General features: G+C 39.8%; 2 protein-coding genes across 4 annotated transcripts in view; one reads left to right on the forward strand and one right to left on the reverse strand.

Moving 5' to 3' along the window:
• Nucleotides 1-248: 248 nt before the first annotated feature.
• Nucleotides 249-8,431, reverse strand: vsig8a (V-set and immunoglobulin domain containing 8a). Of its 2 annotated transcripts, none has more exons than XM_029653078.2 (8): nt 8,155-8,431; nt 7,247-7,305; nt 6,474-6,643; nt 6,032-6,236; nt 4,946-5,098; nt 4,684-4,806; nt 4,419-4,563; nt 249-825 (listed from the first exon to the last, which is right to left on the reverse strand). In XM_029653078.2, exons 1-8 carry the CDS (start codon nt 8,208-8,210, stop codon nt 627-629), a joined length of 1,110 nt encoding a protein of 369 aa, XP_029508938.1. In that variant the 5' UTR covers nt 8,211-8,431; the 3' UTR covers nt 249-626. The 2 variants fall into 2 exon arrangements, with proteins under 2 accessions (XP_029508938.1, XP_029508946.1); XM_029653086.2 differs by having other exon boundaries at nt 6,474-6,602; nt 8,155-8,429.
• Nucleotides 8,432-9,738: 1,307 nt separating this feature from the next.
• si:ch211-127i16.2 (probable flavin-containing monoamine oxidase A) overlaps nt 9,739-14,166 on the forward strand; it is a 39,678-nt gene continuing 35,250 nt past the window's right edge. The window contains exons 1-3 of one of the 2 annotated variants that reach the window (XM_029653100.2): nt 9,739-10,008; nt 10,273-10,360; nt 12,573-12,753. In XM_029653100.2, the coding sequence (XP_029508960.2) occupies nt 9,891-10,008; nt 10,273-10,360; nt 12,573-12,753 (387 nt within the window). In that variant the 5' untranslated portion in view covers nt 9,739-9,890. The remainder of the gene's footprint in view (nt 10,009-10,272; nt 10,361-12,572; nt 12,754-14,166) is intronic. The other variant, XM_029653094.2, reaches the window with a different exon arrangement.

Consider the following 14,166-nt stretch of genomic DNA (forward strand, 5'->3'; position numbering starts at 1 on the left):
AGCCTATGTAATGATGACCTTGGATGACTAATAAAGTTGGGATTTACACTCCCTTGTAATACAGTGAGAATCACTTAGAAGCTTCGGTAACTGATTACAGAATGGACTTTTAGGAGACATGTATTTAAATGAAACATACATATAGTAAAGAATTACAACAAGGACAACATTTAAACCTTTAAAATATATTGTAAAACTAGTGCACAAAACTAGTGAAATATAAAAAGAAAATGTAAAAAAGGAGCAAATTGAGTAATAGGTACTTGTTTTTTATTTATGATGAGGTAATGTTATCCAATCTCATTGAGGTATTATAATATTCTGCTAAATCAAATGGTATATTTTATTACATGAAAATTAATAACTGGAAATAGTAGACTGTGGCTTTGATATTATGACTTAGAAAAATTATTTGGAGAATAAAGAATTCTGTGTGTTCTGCTTCCTTTGTAGTATTTGCTTGTTATCTTATTCCAATGCCAAAGCAACATCTATCAACAGTATTAATTTCAAATGAATTATCATGGTATTTTATAATTAAAACCCACTGATGAAATGCCTTTCAAAGTCACAATAGGGAATGTACCTAATTTCACCCTGCAAAACACCATCATCTTTCTCTCCGATCACACAGCGAAGCCATATCTGCTGTCATATTTGACAGGTGTGTATCCAGTGCTGCTGGATGGGATGTGTGTGTGTCCTCGATCTGAGTGCCCCGTCTGTTGCATTCCCACCTGGCTGTAGGCTACCCCAGGGTGGAGGCTTGCGCCCCGGCTGCTGCCTCGGCTGTGTGGCCGGCTCTCTGGGGCTGGGACGTCCTCCCTGGGGGAAGAAGAACAGGGGCAGGGGGGTAAGAGGGCAAGTGGAAACAGCAGTATGGCCACAGAACTATTTATAGCAGGGATAGGCAACTGGCATGGGGCCTGCATTAAATATAAATATACATACATATATATATATATATATATATATAATTTTAGGAACCCAGTTGAGGTCTTAACTTACTGTTAAGACTTAAAATAGTAGAATACACAAGGTGCAATATAAAAATGTGATTGTGTATCAGCAGTTTTTCTCTTGTTATGTCAGTCACTGACAGTCACTCAGTTATCCCATGTCAGCACAACATTTTTGGATTGGTTAGTTACTCTAGCCAGCTACAGTGGCAAAAAAAAGGTATGTGGACCCTTTGGAATGACCTGGACTTCTGCATAAATTGGTCATACAATTTGACATGATCTTCATCTAAGTCACAACAATAGACAAACACAGTATGCTTAATAAACTAATAACACACAAAAAAGTATATGTTTTCATGTCTTTATTGAACACACCGTGTAAACATTCACAGTGTCGGGTGGGGAAAGTATGTGAACCCTTGGATTTAATAACTGGTTGAACCTCCTTTGGCAGCAATAATTGCCAAAGGAGGAATTTTGGACCATTCCTCTTTACAAAACTGTTTCAGTTCAGCAATATTCTTTGGGTGTCTGGTTTGAACCGCTCTCTTGAGTTCATGTTACAGCATCTCAATCAGGTTGAGGTCAGGAAGGCATATTTACTTCTGTTGAAGCCATTCTGTTGTTGATTTACTTCGGTGTTTTGGGTCGTTGTCCTGTTGCATCACCCAGCTTCTGTTGAGCTTCAATTGGCAGACAGATAGCCTCACATTCTCCTGCAAAATGTCTTGATAAACTTGGGAATACATTTTTCCGTCGATGATAGCAAGCTGTCCAGGCCCTGAGGCAGCACAGCAGCTTCAAACCATGATGCTCCCTTCACCATACTTTACAATTGGGATGAGAATTTGATGCTGGTGTGCGGTGCCTTTTTTTCTCCACACATAGTGTTGTGAGTTCCTTCCAAAGAACTCAACTTTAGTTAATCTGTCCACAGAATATTTTGCCAGTAGCGCTGTGGAACATCCAGATGCTCTTTTATGAACTTCAGACTTGCAGTAATATTTTTTGTTGGACAGCAGTGGCTTCTTCCGTGGTGTCATCCCATCAACACCATTCTTGTTTAGTGTTTTACTTATTGTAGATTCGTCAACAGATGTTAGCATGTTCCAGAGATTTCTGATCATCTTTAGCTGACACTTGTCATGTCTTTGGCATCATTAAAGTGAAGACTGTTATTTTAATCAAATCAATTCTCTGTAATTATTATTACGTGATTAAACTAATCATGTCAATGTAATTAACTAGGAAGTCGGGGCACCAAGGAAAATCTTCAGATTACAAAGTTATAATTTTCCTAATTTAACTCTTCAGATATTTTAACATCTGATCAATTAGTCTTCTAATTAATGAATTATTCTTTACCTCACGTTAGTCTCATTCCAAACGTCGTAAATGGTTGGTTATCTGCATGAACCCAGCCTTTACTATCAATCATCCATACACCAATTCTCTTAATCATTTATTTACTAACTAACTAACTAACTAACTAAACAATCACAGAAATGCATAAACACACAAATAGTAGATATGGTTATAAGGAAATGATAGGGGAGGTTCCCTAGTATGGTAAGCCGATATGACAGCTTGGTGGACAAAGGGAAGTGGGTGTGGACTGAGGAGGGCGGGAAAGACAAAAGGGAGTCACTACACAGTTGATAATTATATTAATTGAAATGCTAATCCTTTGCACATGAACGCTCACTCATTCGGGAATAAGCGTCTCTCTCTGCTTCCCTGAAGTCTTTCGTGGTTGGAATGGATACTTCAGAGTACCATTCAGAAATGTTTTATAGAATAGATGTTTCGGCGGTTATCGGTCTTCGCATCTCAGGTTGACATAATTTCTATCTGCAGACTAGTAATTAGTACCTAAGATTTGCTCTTATTCTTTCGGGATTAATAGTCTCAGAATTGAACCATTTCCACCCGTGTAGCCAATGCTCCATGTGGTATGGTTAGGAATTCAACAACCATTACAACCTTAGCATAGACTGAGGTTTTTGTGGTCTATACTCAAACCGTTGCCCCCTCAGCTGACCGAGAGGATTTCTTCAGGTTGGGGTTTTAGATCATGTCAGATCATGTCTGTGCTCATTAGGGCGGGCCAATGACTTAGTTAAACTTTAAAGGGAATACAATTATCTCACATAAAAGGTTCAAACTCACATTACATAATTTCACAAATAGTTTCATCTTTACTCATTATTTTATACAATAATTAGACGCAAACCTCATAATGGAGGCTCCTGTATAAACAGAGTTATGGTAATGTGGCTGTATGGTCTTTCACGAGGTCACAAACATGAAAGAAAACAGACCGGGTCGTAGCTGGCTTCTCCACCGACTGTTTACACATTCTCCAAAATATGGATTTTGTTCAGTTCTCAAGTTCGGTGATGCAGAAGAAGTTCCTTTGCTCTCTCTATGTGTCTCTTTTTGCATGGCCAGGAGGAGAGAGTCTCCTCCAGGAATTTACGACCTGAGATAACAGAACCTAGGTGTAGGAGGGAGAGAGGGGGAAGCCACTAGCTATACCCAAATAGGGCCACGTCCTGACACACTCTAGGATTCTTCTTAACCTCATTGAGCATTCTGCGCTGTGCTCTTGCAGTCATCTTTGCAGGACGGCCACTCCTTGGGAGAGTAACAACAGTGCTGAACTTCCTCCATTTATAGACAATTTGTCTTACCGTGAACTGATGAGCATCATTTAAGAGATAATTTTGAAACCCTTTCCAGCTTTATGCAAGTCAACAATTCTTAATCTTGAGTCTTCTGAAATCTTATTTGTTCGAGACATGGTTCACATCAGACAATGGTTCTCGTGAATAGCAAACTTAAATTGTGTGAGTGTTTTTTATAGGGCAGGGCTGCTCTAACCAACATCTCCAATCTCATCTCAATGATTGTACTCCATGTTAACTGACTCTTGACTCCAATTAGCTTTTGGAGAAGTCTAGGGGTTCACATACTTTTTGTTTAAATGATGTATTCAATATAGACAAGAAAAATATAATAATTTGTGTGTTATTAGTTTAAGCAGACTGTATTTGTCTGTTGTTGTGACTTAGATAAAGATCAGATCTAATTTTATGACCAATTTATGCAGAAATCAAGATAATTCCAAAGGTTTCATATACTTTTTCTTGCACTGCAAACATTTCTCCCCACCCTATAGCAAAATGTGTAGAATTACAGGAAGTTTCAGACTAATGAATAGAATTGCATGACATTATTTATAAAATTGCTAAATATGCTCTCTGCTCATGGCAACATCTGTACAATTGCAGTGAGGCCAGTTCTGACTGCATGTGCGGGTATGGATGTGGGTACGCAGACATGCGAGCCACTGCGGCCTCTCATGAGTTCAGAATTTTTGTGGCCCACACACCCATCAAAGTTGCCCATCCCTGACCTACGGTCTTAGTGTGAATACAGTACATTCTCCAGTACCTGATATCGTTAGACACTTCCTTCTCATAGCGTGTGAACCTGGCATCACACTTGTAGATGAGGAGCCATATGAGTATCGCCAGAATGATGATGAGCAGTAGACAACCCACCACAGTACCCACTATCACTCCTGCTCTGTTAGGGGCTAGGGAGATGGAGGGAACAAGCACTAGGTGAAGGAACTTTTGAACTTTTTTTGTGCTTTAAACGTGAGTGAATGACTGAGTGAGGGATTGACTGAATGAGTGACTGAGTGTGTACCTACGTTTGTTAGCTGTCAGTTTGACTCTGCACCTCTCGTCCCCCACAGCATTGGTCACCTCACACATGTAAATCCCCACAAAGCTCTCAGAGTGATTGCTGATCAACAACTCCCCAGTCACACGGTCTCATGGATCACAAAGTATGAAGAGCACCAATGAACACGTTTATTTTTCATTGCATATCCAGTCAGCTTAGATACAGTTTCTGTTAAAATGTGCTTTGATGCTGTAATTCACCATGAAACCAGTAAAGGTCAGACTTACTCTGTGTGGCTGAGGATGGGATGGGACCTCCTCTTTCTCTCTTCCATGTGTAGTTGAGGGGAGAGGACCCCTCGGATGACTTGCAGTGCAGGGAGACAGTCTCCCCCACTGCCTCCCCACCCTCCACCCAGCATTTAGGCACCGAAGGACGCACTGACGACAAAGGAATAATAATTACACAAATATCCGCTCTGTCACAGTTTAAAACAACTGAATACATTAAAGAGGACAGTGCTTATTTCTACCTTAACATTAGAAAAGAGACCCATCTGGAATATTACATTTAGGGTAACTACATTGTATTTATTAAATAAAGCCAAGGACACCTTTGCTTGTCAGGGTAGAGAATGACAGGTCTCTGACACTTTCTGAGGTAAGCTTTGTTTCCATTGTTGGATAACAAGGCCACTTTTTTTGTTAGTGCCTCTATTCAGGGTGTAGTACTGTATTTTCTTTTCACCAAAGCTTATTTTCCCACCACACACAATACTGTTCTATTATACGCAGGGAGGGAGATAGACAGAAAGAATTAAAGAGCAGCAGAGTGAAAAAAAAGTGCAGACAAAAGGTAAAAGACAAAAGGTAAAAGACAAAAGGTAAAATAAAAAAGGTTAAAGAAAAAAAGGATAAAGAAAAAAGGATAGGAAAACTTCGGTTGAGAACGAGAATGGCGAAGCACAGCAAAATAGAACTGACTTAAAGCTGCAGTAACTGGGAGGAAGTTTTAGCTCCAACTGAACTTGTTCTACTCAATAGTCCATAACATTGCCAGTGTGACACTTGTATTTGTGAAAGCACTTTAGAAATACTCAGTTTGAAGGTCTTGCTGTACCTTGGAGGTTGTTCAGAAGTACAGTTGGAGGTTCACGAGGTCAAAAGAAACATGACAATGAAAATAAAGAGTGGTGATATTCTCTTGAGGAGAAAACTAACCACGTTTTCATGAACTTATTCACCTGAAGATATTCAAGTTGTCACAACTAACTAAAACCAAGCCACACTACAGGTGTGAGTCCAACAGCCAGGCTTAAATAATGCAGCATGTTGACACGTTAGCCCAAAGTTGAAATGTGACGTCTGTCTCACCCATCACGACCAGGGACACTTTCTGCATGTCCACTCCCGGTGACTTCTTGACTTTACACTGGTAGGTGGCAGAATGGGCTGGTGACAGGAAAGCGATGGAGAGGGACGCATCACCCAGGGAAGGGTCGCCAGCAGCAAAGTCCAGCCCCTTAGTTAGACCAGGGTTACCATGGATGTACTTATTCCCACCTGCATAGGACAACAGCTGAAGAAGTCCAAACATTTGAAAAATCAGAAGAAATGGGGAAAAAAATCAAAAGATGTTTGATATATCTTAGCGACAAGAGGTGAGCAGATGGAAGTAATGGACTTGATTCTATCCTTGAACTAGCTACTTTATCTAACAGCATGTTTTGTGATTGCTTGAAAGGTTGTGGAGAGAACTTTATATAACAATCTGAGATCTCACCTAGAATAACTTGGTAACTTCAGTGCCACATACCAGTTGGTCCTTCTGGGTGGTATCTGGGCTGACCACTGACCACTCAATATCCAGCTCTCCAGTGTCCGAGGGGTCAGGTGTGTATGTACACACCAGGGTCATTCTCTCCCCCTGGGCCCTCTGGACGGTCTGAGGACCAGTAGAGGTCAGCTGCATTCCCATGCTGCCAGCTAGGGCCATTCAAATACTGTTACTGTGAACCCTAGCGACAACTTCTCAAGTCTATTGAATTTGACCTTCTAATACTAATTACTACTGTAGGCCTACTGCTTATAAAACTTAGGAGAGATATTTAGTATTCAGCTTCTTCTTTATAATTTACATCTCCCTGACTATAGTTTTTTAAATGGTGAAAAAAAAAACATTTATGCTATATCCTTGACTTCTATAATAACAACTTGAGATGTTTGTTATTGTGTGTTCTCGTGTTAGTTTGTTAGATGAGCATATTGAAATGAAGTAACTGAGAGATGCAATCAAACTCAACATTTACAGGACACTAGTACATCCTCAAGAGAGAGACAAAAGCCTTCTTGTGAACTGGCAGTATCCACCATGGCAACACACCTGGAGACCATTACCCAAGGGATGACCAGTGTTATGATTGCCATCCTTGAATAAATAGACTGTTATATTCAGTCTGTAACAATCCAGTTTCCACTGTCGAGTTCAGGAATAAGTTAGTAATAGAAATGAATTACTTCCTCACTTTACAGATTACTGTGCATGTGTGTGTGTGCATGTGTGTTTGTGTGTAGGGTGTTCTTCCTCACCTGCATTGAGAAAAACTGTGATTGCACATATCCTGATCATGGAAGACCATGGGCGAGAGCTAGGAATGCATGGATAGACATTTTGAACCATGGCAACATTGAACAGACAAGCACATACAGCAATACTTTGAAAATACATATAGCTCTCTGTGGTGCCCTGCTTGAAAACTAGATGAGCACATGACATGGTGTTCTGAGCATCTCGGTTTGTGGAGGGACAATTTGTGAAAACACACCTTTTTTTCTCTAAATGAACCTGGATGGAAGAGAAAATAATAGACAAAGTGTTGTGTAGACTGTATCCTTTATGTTGTCTGCTGCCTAACTGTCCTGACTTGAACTGTGTAACAGACTTGAAGCAGAGTGTTGAAATAGACAACGTATAAAAAAAGAGCAGGTACACTGAACAAAGAGGTATATATTTGTGAGCTGCGTCACGCTGAAAGCATCAGTTATACAGCTGCATCTGCTACATCTAAATTCTGTTCAACCTACATGTACTTCAAAGTATTTTTAGAATCAAAAAGGTAATGTACTGATATTAACAAAATAAAGCAAAATGCTTAGATAAACTATTTCTTCTTGGATAGGGTATTTTGTGAAATGCCTATTGTTTTAGACAGGTTTATCAAAACGTTTTAAAACTAGATGTTCCCTTTGGTTAAAGAACCCAAACAGTAGTTCCACAAAAATGTATTTATTTTTCAACTGTATTATTCGAAGCCACATAGACTACAACAGTGTTTTCGCACACTGTTAATGTACACCTGTTGTTTACAAAGCATGTCACAAATAAAATGTGATATGATTTTATAACAAGGGTTGAAAACAATACAAGGTAGCTCAAAAAACTAAAAAGCTCACAATAGCACAAAGGGGAAATCAACGTGACAATGAACACAATTCACCTGAATGAACGTCGCTCATCCAAATGTAGAACCATTCCAATCAATCGACAAAGCATGTCAGCAGGTTCTCTTTCTCTGTCTCTTCTGCTCTTTCTTCTTCTCTATCCCTCTTACACAGCAGGTCATGCCTGTCTTCCTCCTCATTAGCATAGGCTAATCTCATTGGACAGTTCTATCAAAACCTGTTTTTTCTTTTTCCAAACAAACCTTAAACCAGAATTAGTGTGGACTGCCATAAAGTGTCACCAGCGCTATGGGAGTTACACACATTTGAAAATGTTTCGATTTTGTGGATAGTCACTCTTTGTCAAATATTTTGTTCACTTTATCGCCTACCATCTGTGGATGAGCTCTGGTTTCAAACAAAGAGCTAGGAGACCATGGTAATGTGGTCCAAACAGCCATGTCTCAGGTGACAACAAACAGGTTATTCATCTGGTTACTGGTTAGTCCAGGATACAACAGGTGTGGTGGGGAGTGAATCAATGAAATAGATTAAACAACCAAATTGGCTAAAATTGATAAATTAACTATAGTAATTGGAACAGGACTTCTACATTTTCCATTAAAATATGAAATAACCAAAACAGAACATTCTTTAGAGATGCAGTCCACAGATCCTCATGTGTGACTGTGAATTGCCTATTTCCTCAAAAACAAATAAGACCAGTTAATATGAATGGCCTCTAAAATAATCCCCAGTCAACCCTTAAATTATGCCAGGCCCCTCAGCAGGTACTACAATTTACCATAAGGTTTTCCTTGTTTGTCCATAAATATTCCTGTAACATTGCCAACTGCATGACATTAGCATTATTTGTGGCTTTAATTTCCTGGACATGCAGTATCCCATCCCAGATGAAGACAGATGAAACATGGAGCAGGTTTTCATCAAGGATCTCTCTCTAATTTGCTCCGTTCATCTTTCCCTCAATCCTGACCAGACTCCCAGTCCCTGCCGCTGAAAAACATCCCCACAGCATGACGCTGTCACCACCATGCTTCACCATAGGGATGGTGCCAGGTTTCCTCCAGACGTGATGCTCGGCATTCATGCCAGAGTTCAATCTTGGTTCCATCAGACCAGAGAATGTTGTTTTCTCACACTACTAATCCAATGATTATGTTACCGTATGTGAGACTGGTAGTCAGATTGCTGCCTTGGAAACGTTTGTGTTAAATCATTAATATCATGACATGTGTTATGTCATCCTTATGACAACTTTATGTAGGCCTTATGGAGGGTTGAAGCAATGTGTTACTAAAAGAAGAGCCATGATGTATCTATAATTGTTGTGATATACCGCAGGTCAAGGACTAGACTGTGACTGTTGGATTCAGTGTTAAAATTAAAATAATATTGAGAATAAATAAGATCTGTGCATAGAAGCCTGGGGCAACAGGCAATAACTGCACAATAAACTATAGCCTACACATATGGAGCTAATCTTTATCCTATGCATTGGGCTTTCATGACCTTCTACCCAGTCATTGGGCCTTCATGACCTTCTACCCAGTCATTGGGCCTTCATGACCTTCTACCCAGTTTTGCTAAATCATTTATTAAGTGCCAACTAGGCTATATGCTGTTGGGTCATCCACATGACTGTTTATGGCTCGATTATGTAAACGACTTATCTGATGTAAAAGTTTGATAAAGCAGTTACAGTCTTCAGTACGAAACATTTAGCCAACAGTTAAATTAGAATAGTCCAAGTTTTCAGAGTTTTGCCGTCATGACTGAAGAAACGTGGGATGTTGTTATTGTCGGCGCTGGGCTGTCAGGACTGAGTGCTGCTCAGACTCTGCGGAAGAGAAATGGCAAACTCAGAATATTAATTCTGGAAGGAAAAGGTTTGTCAAAACTGTTTGGCATTTATTATGCAGCGAAACAATCAACGTTCTCCGCATCTAGCCTGTGACAGCGGCTTCGACGCGTCCCATTTGCTGTCATAGAATTTAAGTTGTGGCCTGTCATTTGTTTACGGGCTAATTGTGAGGAGCAGAAATCACAGTCCAAGAATATGAAATATTTTAACAATTCGTAACAGAATTATAAAGCAACACTATTATAAATATGAACATGTAATGCAATTGAAGGTGTATGTGTTTTTCCAGACCGGGTAGGAGGACGAACTGTTACCCAGGAATTACCTGCTGCTCGCGGCATTGATCGCTGGGACATGGGAGGGCAGTGGGTTGGCAGGTAGGTTCTTGGAACAGCCTGGTCTCATAGACTGGATGTAACATAGTAAACGTAAGTCCGGGACGTTCAAATTAGTATGGCATGTTATGTTTGGTATGGTTACATAAGACAGAAGGTTACTTAAGTCAAAAACGAAACTAAAGTGGTTTGTCTGGTTGGATGGGGAGGCATATAACACAAACATCTAGCTACCCAAATGTTGTATGTTCAAATCTCATCACGGACAACTTTAGCTAATTAGCAACTACTTACTAGTTTTTAGCTACTTTGCAACTGTTATAATGTTAGCTAACCCTTCCTTCCATAACCCTAACCGCAACCCTTTAACCTAACCACTAACTATAACCCCTAACCATAACCCCTAGCCTAGATAATGTTAGTCACCTAACAAATTGGAATTCGTAACATATCATATGTTTAGCAAATGTTTTACATATTGTACAAATTTCAATTCATAACATATTCTACCAATTACAATTCGTATGATATGTTACGAATTGCAATTCATATCATATGAAATCAATGATGGACATCCATAAATTATACATACCATACAAAACATAACATATTCATAGGCATATCCTGAATTTACATTTACTATGTTACCTCTACCACTGAGTTTACTTGGAATGGTGCCATGTCACTCAGTGCGGTAGGGGTAAATGCAAAATCATTTCATACATTGGAGGTGTTACAATTGGGTTTAGCCTAACTTCATAATCAATGTAGGGTGAATAATCAATTAGGCTTACATGTAATCTGATTGGGCCTACAAAAAAACTACAACTGTAAACAAATACTTTTGAAAAACAAGTTGATTATTTCTTGGATTACTTTATAATTCAGAAAGGATGTTTGGGGGGAAAAAATACATTAATGAGACCCTTCTGTTTTCTCATTGACGTTCAATTCAGCATTGAATACGTTTGTTCCATTTGAGTTTGGGTAATCCCCAAATTACATTAATGATTACAATTTTGGACAGGTAACTAGTAACTAACGGATTACATTTAAAAAGAAACCAAACCTGTCATCATGTAGCTTCATCTCAACAATATTGTCTAAATGATGAATGGTGAAGTAATGAAGAACAATTTATCAATGGTAATTTGTCATCCAGCCAAGCAGAGCAGTGGCATTATGAAGGGAATTAAATGTGCCTCTTTGCAGTACATTGAACATGGACTGACTGATTTTTGCTTACCTTTGGAAAGGTACAAAGTTCATACATAGTTTACATTCATAAGGATGACAAGTGGAAGTGCCAACTAGTACAGTACATTTCAGTCATTGATATTCCATTATACTGTATAAATCTATGAAAAAGGCCCATGAAATTCCCTCTCACACAGTCACATTCCCAAGCTATTGGAGGGAATGAACAGAACAGAACAGGACATATCTGTGTTCCGAGAGTACTGCAAAGTAGGAGAGCTTTGAGGAAATCACAAAAGTTGCTATCAATACATCCCAAAAAGGAGACATGATTACTACAGGAGAATAATAGTGGGCTTCATCCAGGACAGAAATCATTACAAATCGACTTACTGGGACGCACTTAGACACAGGCTTAGAACGATTATATAGATTACTATCGACCTGGAGCGAAGACTGGTAGAGGCCACTGCTGCATCCAGGCAGCTAAGACAGTTGCCATTGTGTCGTCTGTCAGGTGGTGCAAAGAGGACAGGTCTGTGTGCGATCATGGGAAACCTCTTAGACCTACGGTAGTAGAGGGATGCAGTCAGAACATGGAACAGACTATTATTTATTAAGGGAAAAGAAAGTGATCATTTGACATGCACCACATACGTTTAAATGTGTCACTCTCTCAGGAGTTTAGAGACTTCAGCGGACTGTGATAAAAGAGGGAGGGCGGATACCAGAATCACACGACTGAGCCCCAGCTTGGATAAATAATCAGCCTCATCATAGATTTATTTTCAGCACATTCAAATCAATAAATTAATAAATTAACTGAAACATTTTTGATGAAATAATGGACAATGTATGTTCCCACTGGGCACACACTGGTTGAATCCCAAAAACGTTCACGTCAAATTACGTTGAACCAACGTGGAATAGACGTTGAATTAACTTCTTTGCCCAGTGGGTTGATTTTATATTTAGTCTCGGTTGACCTTGCTGTTAAGATCAAAGTCAAAAGATGATCACTTTGCTAATCTAACTGTTGTTGTCCCTCTTACCTCAGCACTCAGACATACGTCATGGGCCTTATTCAGGAGTTTGGCCTGGAGGTCTACACACAATACACCACAGGCAAGAAAGTACACCACGTTGGTGGTCCTCATGCCAAGGTTCGAACCAGCAGCACCAGTATCCCTGCCCTCTCTACACTGGTGCTACTGGACCTGTCACAGCTCGTCTGGAAGGTAGGGGACTAACTCGCCTGGCTATTATTCTCCCCAATGTTGCAGGTCACAACCAAGCCAAACTCAGTGGTTTTCAAACCTCTCCTCTGAGACCTCCAGACGTTTCACAATTGTGTTGTAGCCCTGAATCATACTGAACAAAAAATATAAACACAAAGTATCGTTCCCATGTTTCATGAGCTGAAATGAAAGATCCCTGAAATGTTCCATACACAGCTTATTTCTCTCAAATGCTGTGCACAAATTGGGTTACATCCCTGTTAGTGAGCATTTCTTCTTTGCCAAGATAATCCATCCACCTGACAGGCGTGCCATAGCAAGAAGCTGATTAAACAGTGTGATCATTACACAGGTGCACCTTGTGCTGGGGACAATAAAAGGCCACTTTAAAATGTGCAATTTTGTCACACAATGCCACAAATGTCTCAAGTTTTGAGGGAGCTTGCAATTGGCATGCTGCCTGCAGGAATGTCCACCACAGCTGTTGCCAGAGAATGTAACGTTAATTTCTCTACCATAAGTCACCTCCAACGTCGTTTTAGAGAATTTGACGTACTGTCTAACCAGCTTCACAACCGCAGATCACGTGTAGCCATGCCAGCCTAGGACCTCCACATCCGGCTTCTTCACCTGCAATATCGTCTGAGACCAGCCACCCGGACAGCTGATGAAACTGAGGAGTATTTCTGTCTGTAATAATGCGGTTTGGGAGGAAAAACTCATTCTGATTGGCTGGACCTGACTCCCCATGCCTGCGTGCGTCCCTGCCCAGTCATGTGAAATCCATAGATTAGGGTCAAATGAATTGATTTCAATTGACTGATTTCTTTTTATGAACTGTAACTCAGTAAAATTGTTGAAATTGTTGCATGTTGCCAGATTCAGCTATTCAAGGGCTTGAAAATTAGTTTACAAGTTGAATCAGGTGTGCTAGCTGTGGAATAGTTCAAATTCATGCAAATGGGGGTTCCAAAGAGGTTTGAAAACCTCTGGTCTATCTAACAGTAAATCAAACTGAGAAACAGCTAATTAAAATACTCAGCCTGTGCTGATGACTCACTTAAACAAATGAATACTAGACAAACATGAATTTGTTTGTCTAGAAAAGTAATTAATTGTTTTGTATTGTATTTTGAGATGAACTTAATCAACATCGTCCTAGTAGTTTTGTTAATTATGTGATGAATTGATGTGATGCCCTAAATGGGATGTGTTAATTATATTTGAAATGAATCATGCTGTGTTAATGTGAGTGTGGTCTCACGTCATTATCATGGCACAGAAACACAATGTTAATGTAGCCAATGTGAAATGGCTTGCTGGTTAGCGTTGCGAGCTAGTTACGTTCAATTGTCGACGTGACCCGATCTGAGACCTTGAAGAAGTTGTTTCCCTCGCTCAACAATAGCTGCG

This window comes from Oncorhynchus nerka, linkage group LG4, assembly GCF_034236695.1.
Source record: "Oncorhynchus nerka isolate Pitt River linkage group LG4, Oner_Uvic_2.0, whole genome shotgun sequence".
NCBI lineage: Eukaryota > Metazoa > Chordata > Actinopteri > Salmoniformes > Salmonidae > Oncorhynchus > Oncorhynchus nerka.

Excerpts from the sequence above, each read along its gene's own strand:
- vsig8a (XM_029653078.2), bottom strand. The coding sequence starts at position 8,210 with ATGCTTTGTCGATTGATTGGAATGGTTCTACATTTGGATGAGCGACGT. Across the intron at positions 5,099-6,031 it reads AGTGTCCCTGGTCGTGATGG|TGCGTCCTTCGGTGCCTAAA; the intron begins GTGAGACAGACG and ends CTTTGTCGTCAG. Across the intron at positions 4,564-4,683 it reads CAAACTGACAGCTAACAAAC|CCCCTAACAGAGCAGGAGTG; the intron begins GTAGGTACACAC and ends CCATCTCCCTAG.